This window comes from Pezoporus wallicus, unplaced genomic scaffold (genome assembly GCF_028554395.1).
Source record: "Pezoporus wallicus isolate ANWC-B61680 ecotype Strahan unplaced genomic scaffold, APGP_CSIRO_Pwel_v1 contig_2871, whole genome shotgun sequence".
NCBI classification, from domain to species: Eukaryota; Metazoa; Chordata; class Aves; order Psittaciformes; family Psittacidae; genus Pezoporus; species Pezoporus wallicus.
Genome location: NW_026640775.1, coordinates 1 through 20,441, shown reverse-complemented (window position 1 = coordinate 20,441; position 20,441 = coordinate 1). Strand labels below are relative to the sequence as shown.

The window sequence follows — 20,441 nt, the reverse complement described above, 5'->3', positions numbered from 1 at the left end:
AAGTACTGGGAAGAACAGGGGCAAAGAAGGCTTTACACTCCAAAAATAAAGACAAAGTTCACAATTTATTGTCAACAGTGTTTTTATTTATACCTACAAAAGAAAACAAGATGGTATCAAAAGGACAATTTACAAACTAAGAATAGTAACATAGCTCTTAGTGTATCCTGTGTCTGAACACCACAGATCTATGAATCTCTCAATTCAAGTCTTCGTTAATACAACAGGAATGTGTTCAGAGACCAGCAGGTGTGTGAAACAAGATGTTGATCCCACACAAAGCCACTAACCCTTCCAATTGTTCAGAGAAGTCCAAACAGTAAATTGCTTCAGGAAGTGGGAGGGGAGGAGACACCCAACTCGACACTCCCACAAACTTTTACAGATTGAAAACAAACAGACTGAAACAATACTAGATGCTAATGCTTTTATCAGCAAGGGCCCTCCAGCTGGTATATGGAACAGAGCAGAGAGCACCAGGTGGGACAGGGGCAGCACATGCCACGGTGCGTTTAAGCATTCAACAGTCTGGTTAACACTCTGAATTGAACTGAGACCCTGGACGACAGCTGACCTTCGATGGCAATAAAGTACTGCAAGACTTGGCATAGATGTTTACATCTGCACAAGTCCGCCCGAAAGAAGTGAAAGCAGACTATAAGGCAGCTTTGGTGGTCCAGAGACCCTTTTTAAAGCCAGTCAGTGAGATGTCCTACTCCTCCAACCCTTGAACACATTTCTGCACTGAACGTACAGATTTAAAAAATAAAGAAAAAAAAACCCAAACCAAAACCTCTACAGCTGCTTGTGAGGGAGGCCAAAGACAAATCAGTCAGGCCTGGATAAACTAAATGTTTCTGGCTTTCACTTAACACAATCAAAGAAACTTCCTGCCCAAACACTGGAATTAGAAGATGGGAAACAAGGGTCTGGAAGATCTCTCTCTTTTCCTTCTGTGTCAACAACCTACCTGTGTACTGCACAAAACAAAAGAAATAAAAAAAAGCGCATTCACCCCCCAAAATTTTACTCTGGGAAGAAATTAAATTAAAAAAAGAAATCGGTTCTGTATAAGCAAGGTCTCTTCCTGGGCTATAAGAAGTTCCACTCTACTACAGGAGCAGGCTGCCTTGGTCATACATATGCAAGAACGCCAACAGAAAATAACCCAAACCTCTGCACTCTCATAAAGCAAAGATTATGCCTCACAAAGCAGAAGTATCCATTCTTTTGTTGTATTATCAGACCAAGAGCAGCCAACTCCTGTTGTCATCTACTGTCTCTGAACCGTCTGGTATTGGAAATAACAAGTCAACAACATGCTTTACTAAAGGGGAAACCCCCTCACACCCACCTTAGCCTGTAAAATAAACAAGTTTTATTTACGTATTTACTAAAATTTAACTCTTCTCTAACATTTTCTAAAATGCTACCTACCTGCGAGAGCTCAGCCCAAAGGGACCAATGGAGCAGGGAAATGCACTCAAAAGCCAGAAAAAGCAATAGTCAGAGCAAGGTACAAAAGAAATCAAGCTTCAGAATCCAGATGCACTAACCAGCTCACCGCTTACCTCATGAAAAGGAGATTCCCAGGCAATCTCCTCCTCCTCCCTTCCTCCCCTTGCCCTCCCACTCCCAGCCCACCCTATTCAAACCTCTTAAAATTTAAGTGTGGAAAACTCTGTCACATTTTATCTGACGTAGCGGCATTCGGAACATTCCCCGAGGTATGTTTGTTCGTGAAGGACAGACAAACAAGAAGTGCCGTTTGTCATCTCAGTTCTGTTTAGTTTCTGGGCTCTCAAATAAGACTTCTCTCCATAAACCCAGTAACAAGAATATGAGAGCAGAAACCAACTTGAGGATAACCAAGCTCCACGCGTTTTACATGCTGCAATTTAACAATTATAGGGAAAGAACTTCTTTGGCTAACATACCTTGTGGTACCTAGAGCAACTGTGTGGCTTTCGGGTACTGAATCCAAGAGAGGTTTGGTTTCTGGCATGGGGGTTTTAATCCCAGCTTCCCTACTGCAGGCTGCTACAGGTACCAGAAAGATGGGGCCACTGCTTCCAGAGCTGTAGAAAACTCCAGCAACGTACCTGGGGCATTACTCTGAACACCGCCCAGCTCAGACAAATGAGCAGAGTTTTCCTACAGAAAGTCACCTACAACGGATTACAAGCAGTAAGTGAGCTATTAAAAAAACAAAAGAAGATTAGGAGAAGTGAGCATTGCTCCCTTGCATTTATTATTTTAAATCAAGTGCTTTTTGGCTTCCCAAAGTTTCCTATCCCTCTTTGATATTTCCTGAATTTAAGTGAATGTGTTACAGAATAGCAACTTCTTCCCCTCAAAAGAAAGTTTTCACACAAACCTTAAGACACCAAGATGATCAAGCTGGCACCTATCTGCTTTATACCCATTTCTTTTAGAGAAAATAAAACTTCCAATTTTCTCAACATGCAAGACAAAAAATAATAAATTTTCCAGTCAACTATATATATCTCTTAATTAAAAAAAAAAAAAAAAAAAAGAAAAAGAAAAAGGAGGACAGGGTCAGTCATGTGACTGGGGGCCATTTCTGGTGGGCTCAAGGGATGTGAATGGTGAATTCTAAGTCTAACCTGCATAAGAGAGACATCACAATGGGAAAGAAGAGAAAGAAAAGGTTCCTTTAAATGCAAAAGGTCTACACTGGTCCCCAGTGGTGAGTGGTCTCATTTGCGGGAGGGGGGTGGAGGAGGTGGAGGGGGGGGATACTGGTAGGTGGCAGTCTGTCCCATATAGCCCATCACGTTAGTGGCAGGGGGCTGCGGAAACTGTTGTGACATGAGCGGCTGTGGCTGCTGGCCCGAGCGCCCCACCATCCCTGCATACTGCTGTTGGGTAGTGCTCTGTGAGGTTCTCCCAGCAGTGGCAGCTGTGGTGCTGGCACCATAGCCACTAGCACTGTACTCTGCAGTGCCATAGCCACTCGTGCCATAGGCAGCTGCTCCATAGCTCCCTTGAGTGTAACCATACTGGCTCTGTGCTGCCCCAAAAGCAGAATTTGGGCTCCCGTAGGCACTGCCATAGGTCTTGTTGGCTCCGTTGGCATAACTCTCACCACGCTCACGATCTCTGAAGCCACCTGAGTCTCTCCGGCCCTCTTTCACTCCCCGGAGCCTCCTGTCACACTCTTCCTGGTACATCAGATTAGGGTTGTTTACTGAACTGCTCGTTCGGTAACGAGAACGACCTCCTGGCGATGAATACATTAAAATTTAGTACCATAAACAAGGCTTAAACAATGAACTCTGGTACAATTATGCCACCCTTTCTCCCCCTTCTGCAGCCACAATTTAGCCACCAAGGAGCAAGTTCTTTTGACTATGACTTCCCTGCACAGCTGTGCGTAATACACCTCTTCACTCTGTTCAAGGTGTAAATATGAATTTCAAAAAGGGCTCTTAATGCATGTGCTTGGAGACAAGGAAACAGAAGAAATTCATTATTAATTTGGAAACGTAAGGAAACATATTATTCCTTCAGGGAATGGAAGGAAAAACAGCCTCAGTCCCTGAAGACAAAGTCAGTGTATCCCTTTCCTTATTCCAATATTGCACATGTGTGCACACCCATCTTGTTGCCTGTGCTTAGGTAGGAGCTACAGGAATTCATTAATTCAAGCAAAATTTGTTCTGTGAGGATCTTATCCAGAGAAAAAAGAATTTCGACAGCGGAGTACCTCTCTGTTGAACAGGTAAAACTACACCTACAAAACATGCTAAAAACTTGGGTACAAATCAGCTTTATAAGGCTTCCCAGGGAAATGGTGGAATCACCATCTCTGGAAGTGTTCAGCAGCTGTGCAGATGAGGCCCTCAGTGACATGACTTAGTGATGGACTTGGCAGTCCTGGGGTGAAGGTTGGACTTGATGATCTTAAAGGTCTTCTCCAACCTAGTTGATTTTACGATTCTACGATTCTGTCACTGTTACCTCAGAACTGCATTTCCTACTTCCCTACCCTCTTTTAATCTTCCCTCCCTCAAAATGGGGAACCTATTCCCTGTGTATCCCTTTTACCATGTGCCTTTACCTCCACCACCTCCTCCTCCTCGGTGGTCCACAAGCTGCATCAGTTTTGGATTGATGGCTTGATTGGCTTCTTCCAAAACTTTGATAAGCTCCCTGGCTTGTTTCAGGTTTCCTGGTGTGAAGAAGGTGTAGGCAGTACCTTTGTTGGTACTACGTGCGGTACGGCCAATACGGTGCACGTAATCTTCAGAGCTGTTCGGATAGTCGTAGTTTATCACAAATTTAACATCTTCCACGTCTTGTGAAGCGCCCATGTGCGAAGCACAGTGAAGGGGGAGGGTTGAGGAAAGGGAAGAAGAAGAGAGGACGTGCCAACGAAAGGTGGGGAGCACGAATGCAGGTGACAGTAATAAGAAAAAAAAAATACAAAGTTAGTAATTGCATGGAATAAATACAAGACAGACTCATCCCAAAAGAGTAGAAGACTTAAGTTTATCCTCCCCGGAATGCATTTCTCTATCTTCCTGTGTCCAAGACACCAGTGTCTGTGAATAAGCCAACTGAATTCTGTACTATTTTTTTATTATTATTTTTAAAAATGCAATCTGGAAAGTGAAAATGCCACCATCAGACAGAGCAAACTGGGGTGGAGGAAGGGCAGAACTGCCATGGTAAAGCTTTTACTCTGTTGGGAGAAGTCTAACAATAACAGTAGTAAGACCACTTACCTTCCACTCAGTAACATGAAATAAAAGGCAATCTTAGAAACATTTACTTTTACAGTCCTAATAAAATATGGTGACTACTTTCCCTTGCCTAAAGCTTAAGATACTCCAATTACATTAGCATTATTCAGCCAACTCATTAAAAATTATTCAGACCTACAATATCTTAACTCAGCTTTGTAGTTATCACTAGAATGCGTTGCACTAACATTTTACCGTGCTGTTCCATCCAGTTCTGGCAAGATTCTGTAATTTGGACAATTGTGAATTTTGTTAGCAATTCCCTTCTTCTAGTGTCAGAGGGAAGCAGGAAATAAATTAAATTATCCAAATTGCCCTGTCTGCAAAGTATTATTAAAATTTAGGAGATGAGAACTGTGTGCCTTATGGGAAGAGACTTTATAAACTTATGGGACAAGAACAGAGTAAATGTTAGTGCAACGCTTCAGTGGAAGCACCTAAAGTACCAAAAGCACCTATTTACTCTTACAGTGTCTTTTAAAAGCATTCTATTACAGTAAGTACCCTAACAGCTCATAAAAAAAGATTTAAAATCTGCATTTTAAGAAGAATATTCTGAAAATATCCAAGATAAAACACAGATTTTTGTGATTTTCTTTCTTTTTTGGTTTTGTGTTTTGTTTTAAAGAGAGAAACATTCTCTGTTTGTTACCAGACCGATGCACACTCCCTCCTCCTGTGGGAAACCGCTGCAGCCGATCCCGTCTCTTTGCCTTTTATTTTTGGCGGCCTCCTTTCGAAAACTCCGCCCTCTGACACGGGACCACTGGAGCGCGGGGAGCATGCATCAAGGGTCCATGGCAGCGGGAAGTCCCCACACACGCTCGCTCTGTGAACTGGCTTAGACGCTTCTCTGTAGCCCCATTTGGTTGTGAAGCGCCAGAGAACCTGGCTTCAGGTAAAAGTTTCAGGTCCTCCGACGCTTTTTGTCCCCTATTCGGGGTTCTTGGGGGCAATTGTCAAAAAAATGAAGATACAAAAATTACATCCAAAGGGTCAGACTGCATCTATTGCCCAGACTGCATCAATTTCAAAGGGGTTGTAGGAAAAATAAAAACAAGAGGGCTGTAGTGACAAAGAGGGGGACTTGATGTCTGTTTCTTATTACAGCAAAGCGGGGGGCTCCTCAGTCTTTGCTGACTCCAAAGTCCTGAATCACACCAAAAAAAGGGAGTGAGAAGGCAGGTTTCACAGGGGGCTGCGCGAGTCTCCAGCTAGGGTCCTTGTTGCAAGAGGGTTTTTTAATAAGGAATAAAAGTAAAGAGAGGAGTACGTATGACAGATTGCATCTTCACAGCCATGGTGGAACTAGTCTGACAAGCTGCAGGCTACATGATCCTCAGTCAGTCCCATTTTGCACATCCACCAGTAGCCAAGTGACTTGAATTACCACAGAGGTATGGATTACCACAAGGACATGCTTTCCCTGCAGAAAGCACAGGTAATTGTAGCTATCAAGGCAGACAGAACTGACTTGACTGGGGAGGAGTGGGAAGAATGGGAAGGCAGGAAGAGGAAAATGCAAGGGTGTTTTCCAGATTAGAAAGTGGTCCTGGTAGAGCACGTAGCTCGCTGAAGAAAACACCAGAGCAAGTACAAGACTCGACTTCTCCGGTCTAGCATGCTCCAAAGTGTCTGCGCACACCTGCAATCTTCCTGCGCCTTTAGAAGATAATGTAGCAGGATCAAGAATTGCAACTGTCAATCATTTTTGACAGCTACCTGGGAAACATTCCCTTTGTCAGACCATCAGAGTACCCTGTGGCAAGGCAGTCTCCAATTATTAATCAGGAGAGACATAAACTAGCAAATAGGCTAGTCTAGAGAGCTGTTCAGACCTTCAATGTAGATGTGCCCCCACCCCTGCACTGAGAATGACCTGCAACTGATATCAAAGCTTCTGTTAAAGAAAACAAAACAAAACAAATTCAATGTTTTTAGTTTAATAAACTGAACAAAAAATAAAGTAAAAAATAAAAAATAAATCAGTGCAGAGAGAGGACCTCACTCCAGGGAATTATCACAAAGCAGTCATTATGGGACTCCGAACTTACCTGGAAGAAGCTTTTTTGAAACCAATGTTCCATTAGGAAGAGGGAAAGCCCTGGTGACTCAGCCAAAAGGCGCGCGCCCCTGTTTTATGTTATTTAGGTAGAAGCCTTCACTTTCCAGGATCTTGGAGGAAGTCATCCAGAAGTTTGCCAGTTAAGGGACTTAATTTTAAGAAGCAGCAAACTCAGGGCCCCAAAACAAGCTGAGATGTTGTTCAGTAACAAGAAACAGACTCTGGTACCTTTCCCCCTCAGCTCAAGTGAAGTGGAGGATGGAAAGTGGGGAGACTGTTTTCCGAAGTGTTATCCAATTGAGTAGTTTTGGGGAGAGTGGTTTGTTTTTTTTTTTGAGGGGGAGGAGGCTGTTTTAAATGTCTAGGCAAGATGCACAAAGAAGCTACCAGCACATAGCAAGCCTGTTTAAAAAACGCTGCTAGAGAAAGCAGCTCTCTTTCATATAAAGTGGTTTCAGGCCTCAGTCCCTTCTCCCAACAGGCCCAAGTTCTAACTGCACAGGTCCAGACATGACCCTAGAGGGCAGAGACTGAAGTCCATAGAATCGCTTCTCTGAGGAAGTGTTGGACAATTTTTGAGGAGGAGGGGAAGGAGGGGTGAAGGTTGTGTGAACAAAGGCTGCCAAGTCTAGTAATGGTCTGCTTGTATTAAAGTGACCATACGATGCACAACACAGCCACCCTTTCAGCACATGACAAATAAAGAGTGCAGATAGCCGAGATTTTTTTAACAAACTAGAGATTTCTCTGAGCTTATCTGCACCAACCGTTTTGCCTAAAACTTATTACAGTGAGACACTGACCCACAAGTAGTTTATCTGCTACCAAACTCGGGGAGGGTATTCAATGTCTGTTATTAAACTCTGAGCATTTGAGACACCATCCTCCTAGAGTGGGCAGATGCACAAGGACTGTGTTTAGCACATAGCATTTCACAATACAAATATGCGTATTAAAAATGGGGGCACAACTGATGCATCCAGACAGATCATTTTCGTACCACCAGAATAGAGCTGTGCAATTTTGATTCAGTTACACATCTGCGTAACATGATGTTTAAAGGCCATGTATAATCTCAGTGGTCCTGCCTAGAAGGAACACAGAGGAGGGAAGGTTACGTGTCAAAGATCTGGAGCAGTGCCTTCTCAGATGTGGATGCATCTGTGGGGTAAACATGCATGTACACTGGGGCTGGTATGCTCAAATCTGTGGTGTGTCATATAGGGAGAATATTAGCCATTGAAATGCAATTAGTTCTTGAAATGCTCTCCCACAGCTTCCTACTTGGGACTTTTATCTGACACGGTCTGAACTGAGAGCAATCCATCCCTACCATCCAGCAACAAAAGCTGGATTTGGGAAAGGAGTGTGGTGGAAGGGTTGGGTTGCATAATTGGACGTCTCTTCTCCCTCTTGGCGATCGATTGGTCATGCCTAGGCCTTGCTGCAGACCAAAGCCTGTTCATTAGGAGCAGGAAGAGACTTTGAATATGAAAGACAAAAAAAAGATTAATGTTAAAAAACGTATTTCACATGTGGGGGAAAATCACGCTTTGAATTTTTTTTAAGAAAGCATATTTCAGTCCAAAGAAGAAAAATACTCAGCAGTAGGCAAGAGTGGTCTATGTGTACAAACCTAGCCCACGAGATGCAACGTCAGTAGCAATGAGGATAGGAGCCTTTCCAGAACGAAACTCTGTAAAACAAAGTATGCTATGAAGTAAGCTTGTATTAACTTGTATAACAACCAAGTTACCTGCACTTGATTTACATTAAATGCTCATTTTGCAGACTCTAGGTGAGAGAGTGCAATGTCAGAAACCCCAGAATGTCAGTATATAAGGTGTCAACTATTCCTCAAAATCCAGCTCTGTGGGTTAAGTAATTCTTCCACTGTGTTTTTGTCAAGGAAAAAAAAAACCAGCAAATACAAGTACTGAAATCAACAGTACAAAGGTAAAGGAAGTTCTTTCGAAATGTATCTATTTGGTATAGAGAAAAAACATCAACAGATGACCAGAGAAATCATGCCTCAGTAAATTAAGTACAGTGGCCCAAGCTATTCTCCCCTCAGTGATGGACTCACCATTAAGCACCCAATCTCTTTCTGGCTGACTCTTGTCTCCATGGATACACATAGCTGGCCAACTGCCAAACAGAGATGCACATTAGTATAGACAGAAAGTACATACATGAAAGACAAAAGGAAGCTTTACTGGCATTTTGGTAAAAAGGCAAAAAACAAAGAGACTCGAGAAATACGTTATCCCTGTCCTCCTACTCTGGCCTGTATCTACCCAGCACATATAGTGGTTTGTTTCTTGCATATTAGTCCCATTACCTACATACACAACCATCTAAGCCAAATTACATTTGTTGTACTGATAACAGTCCCAATTGGTTTATCAGTATTCTGACACACTAAAAGCTGCACAGCTTACAAATGCTCTCTTGCACTAATATTGCACTAATGCTTTGATGGACTGGAAGCTTCTGAGAAACCAAATCTGAACTCAGCCAAGAAAATAATGGACATGTTGCTCCCCAAAATAGCATCATGAACATTTAAACCTTACAGCTTTTGATCACAGATTCTATTTCCCACTAAAAAGAAGGGGAAGGAGAGGAAAAGCTAATCACCCATCTCTGCGCATCCTTCGAGTGAGATCATCACAACGCCTCTTTGTCTCCACAAAGATGATAGTCTTGTTTTCTTTCTCTGCCATGATTTCTTCCATCAGTTGTATCAGTCTAAAATAGACATGAGAGCCAAGATGTATATCCACACATACAAGAATATAGGAGCACTCTCTTGGATATATGCACAACACACATCCCCAAAAATAAGTAGGTATCACTTACACCTAATGTTCTTTACTGTGAGGGTGGTGAGCCCCTGGAACAGGTTGCCAAAAAGAAGTGGTAAATGCTCCATCCCTGGCAGCATTCAAGGCCAGACTGGACAAAGCCTTAAGCAACATGGTGTACGGTGAGGTGTCCCTGCCCATGGCAGGGGGGTTGGAACTAGATGATCTTAAGGTCCTTTCCAACCCTAACCATTCTATGATTCTATGTAGGTCTGTCGTACAATGGTATGGTTAGAACATACACAAAAGATAAGTCAATTACAGGATTGACAGTCCAAGGTTAAATAATACTACAAATAACTTCACCATTCGGAATTTGTATTTGGCTCACAAGATGGTGTTGGTTCTTCAAGTACAGCCAAAAAACCCAAGTGAAATGGTAGGAAAATCAGCTTACTTATGGTCTTTCTCGCTCTCCATGCACACATCCACTATCTGCAGGATATTGTGGTTGGCACTCAGCTCCAAGTTTCCCACATTGATCTGAACATAGTCCTGCAGAAAGTCCTCAGCAAGCTGGCGCACTTCTTTTGGCCAAGTCGCACTCCACATCAGGGTCTGTCTGTCAGGCTAAGAAAAAGGGAATACAGATTCATTTAAGGATTTAAGGTACTGAACCTTGAATGGGAAACCAGAGGATCTGTCCTTTTACAAAGTTCACACACCCTTATCTGGTCAACAATTTTACGAATTTGGGGTTCAAATCCCATGTCCAACATCCTGTCTGCTTCATCCAGCACTAGGTATGTACACCGACGAAGGTTGGTCTTTCCTGCTTCAAGGAAGTCAATCAAGCGACCTGGTGTAGCAATGCAGATCTCCACACCTTCAAAAAAGAGTAAGTAAAAAGAGTAAGGAAAAAGAGTACGGCTCTTCATCTGAATGTCAATCGGTATTTTTAGTCAGAATGAATCACCTTCCAGAGCAAAACTGTTTAAAGAAAAAAAAAAAAAAAGCACCACCCTCATTCCTACCCAAGACTGAGTCATTTCAGTAGAAGCCCTATTTATTTTTTTCATTCTGAAATTACTGTTACAGTGCTATTAGAATAAATGCAGTATAGAAACTAAAAGCTGTCAGAAAACACCAGTGAAGAGCTGTCCAAAAATCAAGAGTACAATAAGCTTCTCCTCAAGCCTGACCCACCTTCATCCAGATGCATTTAGTCTAGACAGCTCTCTAGAAAAAGAGCAAACTCCAGCTAAACTGCCCATGTTAATCAAACACGAAGTGCTTCTCTCGCTATGCAGGTCAAGTTACTTCCACCTTTTGGCTTTAATAATGAGCAATTATGAACCAATAGTGACAGATAACCATCCTGCCTGATCTGTTAGCATAAAAACAGACTTCAAATAGTCATAAACCAATATTGGGTATGGCAATTTATAATTTATACATTCCTTAACAGGGATTGGTTTCCACCAATTCCCAGATATTACAGGCAAGTCCTTCAGTGTCACTGAAATGTCCACGTAAGGTAAATTTAGGGAAGCAAGGAGATGGGGAAGAGCAAAACCCTAGCAGCTTTCTTGATACTGCACTTAGAGATGCAGAGTATTTTTCTTTTAACAGATCTTTGTGTCAACCTGGACCCCTCAGAGCTGACAAAGCTGGGTGTACTTCCAGTTTCTATACAGCTCATACAAGAATTAGATTTCTAATGGAGGCAGTGGCCTTCAGGAGACTGAATAAACTGCAGTCTCTGTTGTCAATGATGTACTCCTCCGAAGTAAATTCACTAAATACCCCAAAGATCACAGATGGGGGTGTTTCCCACATGGATCTGAACACAGTCCTGCTGCTACAAGAAACATGTTATCTTTCTGCTAAGTTTTCTTTCCCCCCTTCTGATGTCTTGATGATCTTCACAAGTTCAAAGAGAAAATAAAAATGAAATCTAATATTCAAGTAAGTCACTATACAACAGAGAACCTACCTCATGAAGTATCACTGCAACTGGAGATTTCATTCACACACACCCCTTCCAAAAAGGTTTTAAGAAGGTGATTTTACAGAGATTTTACAATACCCCCTCCTCCAGAAACTGCACACACCCATTTTAAAATTACCTCTTTCCAGATCCCTGATCTGGGGACCTTTGGGTGCTCCTCCGTATATGCAGGTACTCTTCAGCCTTGAACATTTGCCATAATCATCAGCCACCTGCTGTACTTGCTGGGCCAACTCTCTAGTAGGTGCTAGAACCAGACACTGTAAAAGGAATCAGAATCATAGAATGTTTAGGATTGGAAAGGTCCTTAAGATCATCTAGTTCCAACCCCCCTGCCATGGGCAGGGACATCTCACACTAAACCTGGTTGTTCAAGTCTGCGTCCAGCCTGGCCTTGAACACTGCAAGGGATGGGGCAGCCACAGCTTCCCTGGCAGCCTTCACCACTCTCACTATTAAGAATTTCTTCCTCGTTTCTAATCTAAGTCCTGCCCATTTGAGTTTGAACCTACTGCCCCTTGTTCTATCACTACAGTCCCTGATGAAGAGTCCCTTTCCAGAATCTTTGTAGGCCCCCTTCAGATACCTGGAAGGCTGCTCTGAGGTCTCCACGCAGCTTGTCTTCTCCAGGCTGAACAGCTCCAGAATCAATTCAGGATAACCAAGCTGCATGCATATCCCTAACTTAAGGGCTCCGAATAGATACCATAAGCAAAGTTGGACCATATGGTCTTTATTATCTAAAACATTTAAATATCTTTAGACTATGTCAGCAAATGCACAGAATCTCAACTGAGTGGGATGTTCACATTGTGATAGTAAACATTTCTCTACTTCCTGTTCTGATGTACCAATTAAAGTACACATTAACAACGCCGTGCCATACACACAAGAAGGAAGAGAATCAACAAGCACTTACAATTGGGCCATCCCCTCTCTCCAAATATGGCTGGTGGTTGATGTGAACAATTGCAGGCAACAAGTACTGAAACAGAAGAATTTTAAATCAAGACACAGGACTTCAATATTTAATGCCAACAACCTCCTGCCATGACAAACGGATTACAGCAGAGCCCCTTTAGCCTAACATTCTTTCAAGAAACTAACACCTGATGTGAGACACAGCAAGAATCCTTGGCTATATAAAAATGCTTCTGCAAAAACAAATACTTGCATTTATCTGACAGAACGGAAGATTTTCAGAGCTGCTGATCAACTGTATCTGCTTTGGTATGAGCACAAAATATAGCTGCTCAGTACCTGTAAAAGGAAAGCTCACTTAAATTTGGAGTCTAAGTTAGCAGAACTGAGCCCTAGCTTTTCATGAAGAATAAAATTCCTTCCTAATCACTGCAAATAAAATTAACATATACCTTGAAGACTCACAAACATTTCTTTTAACTTGCATAACAGCATGTACTGGTTTTTAAACCACAGTGTAAGCCTAGACCAAAGGGAAGTGACTAAGCATCCCAAAAGAGAGACAAAATATTTGCCTGTGAATAAGACAGACTTGCTGAGTTGAAACTGAAGTCTCAACCATGACGCTGTAAAACAAGCTTTAAAAACAGGTCATCATCTCACTTGATACCTGTAATACTGAAAAGCCCTACTACTAACAAGTAGCAAAGGGTAGTTTCTGTAAAGCAACTAGGAAGGTAAATAAATAAAAGGGAAAAATACATACTGCCAGCGTCTTCCCAGAGCCAGTCTGCGCAATGCCCACCATATCACGACCACTGAGGGCTAGTGGAAAGCCTTGGCACTGAATTGGAGTGGGTTCTGTAAAATTCTGGTCCATCAAAGCATCCATCACATACTCTAAGAATTTAAGAACAGAAAAATATTCTTAAAAGGATAACTGAAGCTTCAGAAAACCTTTTAGAAAACAGAACAGGCCTGTTACTGTTTCCCAGTAATCCTCGTGATCTTAAAGAATGGCAAAATACTTACGTGGAAAGCTACACTGGTGGAAGGCAAACACGGGCTTAGGGCAGCCTTCCATCCCTCGGATTGTTATCTCTTTCTTTCTGCGCAATTCTTCAACTTCATACTATTTATGTGGGAAACAAAAAACACAAAACAAAGATAAATGCTGAAGGTCAGCAGGGATTTAAAATGCGTGTTTCTAACTACTAAGGGACTTCACACCTCTGGGTAACTGCTTTGTTAGAGAACTGAGTTGAAACAGTCACCTAAGATGACAGATTTCCTGAAGATTTTGTTTTTAGGACTGAGCTATCACACAGCTTCTCCAATATTCAGATGTAAAAGCTCTCTACGTAGCCTAGAAAGAATAATGTCTCTCCTTCCAACCAGCCCTTTATAATGAAAAGTGTATTAATTTAGTATTTGTAGGAATTAAGACTCTTTTTTTTTTTCCCAGAGGCCAGAAATGACAAAAAGCTTCAAAAGTTACCTGATCCTCCATTTCTAATAAGAAACATGTTTCATGTGACAGTGCTAATAACTAAACAAAATAAACCGGCCCTAATATACTCGCCCAAGCTGAAGGCAGGGCAGTCCTCTCCTTCAACTAAGACACTGCAAGGTGGTTAAACACAGAGCTCTTGCTAGTGAACTTGCAACTCAGCAGTGTTGCCTGGAATCTTTTCAGAACGAGCACTTCTTTCCTGAATGAAAAAGAGCCCAGGTAACATAATAATGATACCCTAAGATCTCCCAAGTTTTTATAATAATGGAACTTCATAAAAGATTTCTGAAATGTGTATCCACATAAGCATAATTTTAGGCTTAGAAGTAGTGTTACATCTTTTGTCTAGCCTACCTTGCAAGTCCAACTGGATTTTGCAACATGCTTCCACAATTCATGACCTTATTCTAATGCTCATTAAATATCAACAGAAAGATACGCATCAAACACCAAACAAGCACTTTATCCAAAGCAATAAATTATCTGTCAGAATCTCTTGAGCTTGAATGAAATGGTAAAAAAGAAAACAACTTTTGGGAAATACGTGAAAATCCTTTGAGTTTGCCACGCAAAGACAGCTACAGCAGCAAATGCTGACTGTGGTTCAGTAGTTCCAGCTGTTTTATCTTTAAAAAGCCAGTGTCTCCTTCAGTTCCTTCGTGCCACATCTGTATCTCAGGAATACTTCATGTTAAGATTTCTAAGACTGTGGAACTGGGTAAGAACATTTGTTTGTGTCCTCATGTTAAGGATGAAATCTCTTAATTTCTAAATACCAAAGACATTAAAGAGGGGAAAAAAAGGACTAGACTCAAGTTGAGTAGGAAGGGGGGGATTACTGTATCTAGAGAGTAAACACAAGGTACTGTATCTAGTTTTGAGCCCCCAGTATAAGAAGGACATTGTTTTACCAGGCCATGTCCGATTATGGGGAGAAAGCAAGAGGCTGGAGTACAGACTGTATGATGAAAAACGAGCGCTGGGTTTGTTTAGCTTGGGAAAAAGAGGACTAACAAGGCAATTTAGCTCCAACTTTCAACTACCCAATGGGTCACTATAGAGAAAATGCTGCAAATCCTTTTTTTGGGGGGGAGTGAAATACCATGAGAAACATTAAGCCATGGGACAACCACCCAGAAAGGATATAAAAAACTCCCCATCCCTGGGGATATTCAAACTCAAAAGGACAAGGTGCTAAGCAACCTGCTCTGGTTTTGTAATTAGCCCTGCTCTAAGCAGAGTTAGAATAGAGATCTCCCATGGCCTCTTTCAGCCTCAATTATTATTATGATAAAACATTACTTCTGAACCTTTCTCATGCATTTCTGCAACTCTTAATTTACTAGTTTAGGTTCCTCCAGGGCATTCCCAGTACTACAACTCTGAAATTCTCCAAGTCTTATCTACACTGACAAATAGCTTGACCAGACAAGCATTACGATGATAAATTACAAAAGATCAAATGCAAAATATTCTCATATAAAATCAGCCAACAGCAGGAACACCACCTTTACTGAATGCAAAGTTACAGAAGGCAACTAGAAACAGCATCCGTACCAAAACAGCTTAAGGAAGAGACAGTTCTATTACACACTTCCCCAGGCTTCCAAGTTTTTCCACTTGTGACATTTTCTGTTGTAGGCAAAATGGAACAGACAGGCTGTGAAAACCTACCGGAGTAAGCCTGGCCACTTCCGGATGCTCCACGTAAAAATTCTTCTCAAACTTGGGCAGCTCACTTAAATCCCATTTTTTCTTCCGTAAACGTTCCCCCGGATTACCAAATTTCTTTGGAGGAAGAGGACCTCCACGACTTGCTCCAAACCTGCGAATGTCAGTGTTAGTTGTAAGACAGTACTTAATTCCTCTGGAATTTACACAGTTTTCTTAAGCATTTTCACATTCTTTTCCCCAAGCTGACACATGAGCACAGTAACCTAGCATAAGTCACCCCCTGCCTATCACTATGATGGCAAGCAACTTCCTGAAATAACATAACTCTGCTTTAGTCAGTTTTAAACCCCAAATCATCATCCACTGCCAGTAAATCACTGCCTTAAAGCTCCTGTCTCTTGGTTTCTGTCCTCCCTCAGGACAACTCTGTGGGTACAGCTACAGCACTTACCTCTTCTTGAAACTGACAGTACACTTAAAACATGGTTAGATGAAAGGGATGACAAAAATCTCTAATTGTCAGTTCCTTGTACCTCTCCCAAGGTTAGTCTTGCACAAAAAACAGCTACTTCACTGTCTCCCCCTCTATGTCTTCTCTCCTTTCTTATCAAGCAAACCAAGAGTGAAGAACAGAAAGTACGTAAGTCCCGCCAAGCCTGAAGTCCATCTGTGGATCTGGAACCAAATCAATTAAAAAAATGCGTATTTTTTCTTTAAACCAGAGCCTAACAGGGAAAAAAAAAACAACAAGCCCAAAACAAAAAAAGTATGTGGAAAAATCATACTTTCCTCTCAAATGCTTTGGAGGAAGACTCAAGAAAGTAAAAAGCTAATGTTTACTAAAAAATTCCTAGCCAGCAGAACAACTCAGGAGCTACTGCTTTTACTCTCTCATGTAAGTCTTCTTGCTCACATTAAGTTTTTACCCAGTTAATGTAATACACTTTAGAAGGTTAAGAACTGACTGTAATCACTCGTTAAGGCATTAGACACAGCATGAGCTTCTGCCAATAATCTGGAAGAATAACTGAAAATTGAGTGGCACAGAATGATTATTTACTGTGAATATTACAAAGTATGTATTTTAAAATTCCACCAAAAAAGCCACAGTGCTCTCATTAGTATTGTACAAACACAGCAGAAGTTATTTTTCCCAGTGCTATCAAATTTTGTTCTAATTCAGATTTTGCTTAAGAAAGCTACAGCCTTCTCCAAAACATGGATTCATGAGAAATGCCCATGTAAAAGAAGACTTCTATTTAGACAGCAAATCCAAAGTGGCTGCACCTAACCCAGGCAGTCAGCTAGTAAAAAAAAAAAAAAAAATCAACTATTAATGAAACAAACCAAAAGCAACAAAAATCCTAAAGCAATCTTTTGACATGAGTGACCTGGGAGGAGAGGGGTGCTAAAAAAGGAAGAACTGAAATAAATTTCTGAATTACCTTAAACACAAGACTGTGTTCAGCCATTAACTACATTTAGTCTTCAAATTGCTTCCAGTGAAAACTACAAATTATAGTGATTGACAGACCAGAAAGAAAGAACACATTAACAAAAAGAAGAGGTCGCATTGTTGGAAAAGCTAAGTATGGTTGATAATTTAACTTAAAACCTGCTAAGTAATTTTTTAAATGTTTGCTTTGTTGCAACTGTGCATTTAGTCTCATCCCCCCTCCTATAAATATACCTTATTTTCTCCTTGGTATGTCTATGGGATCCCCCAGACAAGCTGCATGCTCAGCAACTTTTGTAACATGCCTGTGAAAGGCAACTTCAGAAATTCATTTCAGCACTACATTTTTTTTCAGATCAAAGTGGAAAAAAAGAGAAAAAGTATAGATTTTAATTTACAGGCACATTCACCTATACTGGAGGTGTTTGCTGTTGCTCATGCTCACTTGAGGTCAAAATGACAACTATTTCTATATACAAGTAGTGCTAACAAAACCTGTATCTGACTGAAATCAACTGGAGTTTCAAAGTTTCAGTGAAGTTTCATTATGAAACACATAAAGAACTGATTGCAAAACTGGACACTAAAAACAGCTGGGTATTACAAATACTTGCTCCATAGCTATCCAGAGGGAAGAACTGATGTATTTTATATAGAAGCCAAATAGTTTCAGGTCTCCATTTTTGCCTGTGTACTGACCTGACAGAAGTGCGCCCTGCAGCAGTCCCTGAACACTGCCTCTACTGAAGTTTATCAGCTAAACTGGCAGTAACTGACACTTTACATTCTAAGTCAAACAAGATTCAAATTCTAGTTAACTGATTTGAATCTAAGATTATTCCACTGATTTGCCAACAGTTTTCAAGTGTTAAATTCAGATCAACTCAAAACATTCTCTAATGTTACTGGTGCCATAATTTCTGGGGCAGAACTGATTGAAGTTGTTATATTCCAGAACAAAATAGTACAACTTTCAATTCTAAGAAATCACCTACAACTCACCCCTGACAGGAGGAAACCAGAAAGCCTGTATTTCATTTTGTTGGCCTATGAAAGAATCAGCTAAACTTTAAAATGGCCCCAAATTTTATAGAGGTTATTTATGACGTATGATGTTAAGGTATGAAAATATTTGTAACCATTAAACATAACTAATAAACTGAATCCCTATGCATTAAAGCTTCCAGGATAACATGCCAAGAAAAGGATTTTCCATGCAAATGTCCAAAAACTTTGCAAAATGTAGGCACTCCTTTCACTTATGCAAAATCCCTCACCTAAGAGTGAAACACTCACCTACAATCAAAGTCTACGCAAGATGAGATGACAAAAATGTTAAGGCACGCCAAGCATTGTGATAATGCTTTGGCCAGTGTTAAGCAACTGTATATAAAGCTGCATACTCAAACTCACTCACTAAACTCCCAAAACAGCTGGGGTTTGAACTATCTCACACTTGCGAATGCATTTACTCCAGTGTTCTTGGGTTAAAAACTAAGCTGGAACTCTACTAGTGGAAAAACACCAGAACTCTCCCCTGATAAAAAAAAAAGTATCTTTTAATTTCAGCGTGTGAAATGTGGGTGTAAGATAACGCAAGGATACAACTAATCTCTTGCCACGGGCAACAGGAAACTACATGTTAAAGTGCACTGCAATATATAACAAAATATATACAAATCTCCCAGTGGGGAGGGAAAACAATAAAGGAAAGAAGTGGGTGGGGGAGACTTACCAACTGACCTAGCCTTCATGGTAAGAACAACAGTACCCACATTAAATGTTTATTGTCAATCCTTGTAAATGAAGGCCTAACTACTCATCTGAAGGACGGAAAATGCTGCTTTCCTAAATTGTGCTTTCTCTTTAAAAAGGCCTGGAATCAACGTCTAAGTACTTTCAACCCTTAAAAAAAACCAAGTCCTAAACTAGTCATATACTATGTCATTGTGTTTACTGCTGCCACCCTCGGAAGAGTCAAAAAATAATAATCAAACCTGCAGAACCCTTCTGCAAGCCACACTTCCTGTAAACAGCAGATTCAAGAGTATCACGGACTAGGCCTCTGCAGTGCCAGACAGACAACTCTTGTCTGACTGCTACGTAAGCTTGGTCATGCTCCTGAAGTCTGGTCCAGAGCCAGGTTTACCGAGATCACCCTCCTGAGGATGCAAGTCCCCTGCATGGCAGCACCTTTCGATCTCATTTCCTCTCACGATAAAGCCCATGAGCGCAACTGAGAAAGATCATCAAATGCCATCTTTCTAGTCAGTACAGAAGGAGTAATGCCAATCGGAAGGGCAGACCGTCCAAACACCCCTGCCCGGGCCACCAAGACCTTGGTGGCTTGGGGGGAGGAAGCAGGATAACGAAGGGTGGCAGAAAATAAATGGGGGGGGGGGGGGGGCGGCGGAATGCAGGCCCTAAAACTGCAAGCAGGGACACACGGTTACACACGAACGATAGAAAAGCCAAATAAACCCCCTTCAGCCCACCCCCCGCCTTGCGGCCAGAGCACTACTAATAAAGTCTCCAACCCCCTTCCCCCCTCCCCTGAGGATTTCTGGAGCAAAAGCTCCTCCAATACCGCCAGTAGAACGCACCCTCTTCATCCCCACGACGACCCCCCGGCCCTCCCCCCCACGAGGCCCCCAACCCGAGGGAAACGGCTCCCTTCACCGCCCCGACACCTCCCCCCGGCCCGGCCTGCCCCCTCCCCTTACCCGCCGCGGTCACGGTCTCGGCCCCGGTCCCCGAAGCCTCTCATCGCACCCGGAGGGGTGGGAGAGAGGCAGCGGAATGCCGGCCGTGGGGACGGCGAGGGACTGGGGGTTCGAGGAGACGGGCCAGCCAGAGGCGGCTGTGTCTCGGAGGAATCGCTTTGCGCCACCTCGCTTCTTTGGTGGGATACAAAAGGAGAAGAGGTGGTCAGTGGGTCAGAGACCCGCTGGACGTCCGCGGAGGGAACGCCGGGGTTCTCGGTCGGCTCCAGGGCCCGTGAAGTGTGGAGACACCAACGTCTTCTTCCTCCGGCTTCCCGGCACAAAATGGCTGCCGCCGCCCCAGCCCGCTTGGGTTACGTTACGGGCGGCCCGGCGCTGCGCAATCTGCGGCCCTCGAAAATACCTACGCCTATTCCCAGAAACCAACTATACCCGAAGCTCTCTTGGAGAAATACTGGTCCGCGCGGCAGGCAGGCTACGGAAAGTGCGTAGCGTTCTTGAC

The 20,441-nt window shown here is 42.3% G+C and overlaps 1 protein-coding gene across 1 annotated transcript; it reads right to left on the bottom strand.

Annotated features, from left to right (window-relative positions):
• Window positions 1–64: 64 nt before the first annotated feature.
• DDX17 (DEAD-box helicase 17) lies at window positions 65–20,066 on the bottom strand. Its single transcript, XM_057420450.1, has 13 exons — window positions 19,940–20,066; window positions 15,761–15,911; window positions 13,606–13,705; window positions 13,340–13,473; window positions 12,572–12,637; window positions 11,771–11,912; window positions 10,367–10,527; window positions 10,099–10,271; window positions 9,475–9,585; window positions 8,921–8,982; window positions 8,471–8,530; window positions 4,085–4,321; window positions 65–3,244 (listed from the first exon to the last, which is right to left on the bottom strand). The coding sequence occupies exons 1-13, from the start codon at window positions 19,981–19,983 to the stop codon at window positions 2,721–2,723; spliced, it is 1,965 nt and encodes a 654-aa protein (XP_057276433.1). The 5' UTR covers window positions 19,984–20,066; the 3' UTR covers window positions 65–2,720.
• Between the last annotated feature and the right edge of the window lie 375 nt (window positions 20,067–20,441).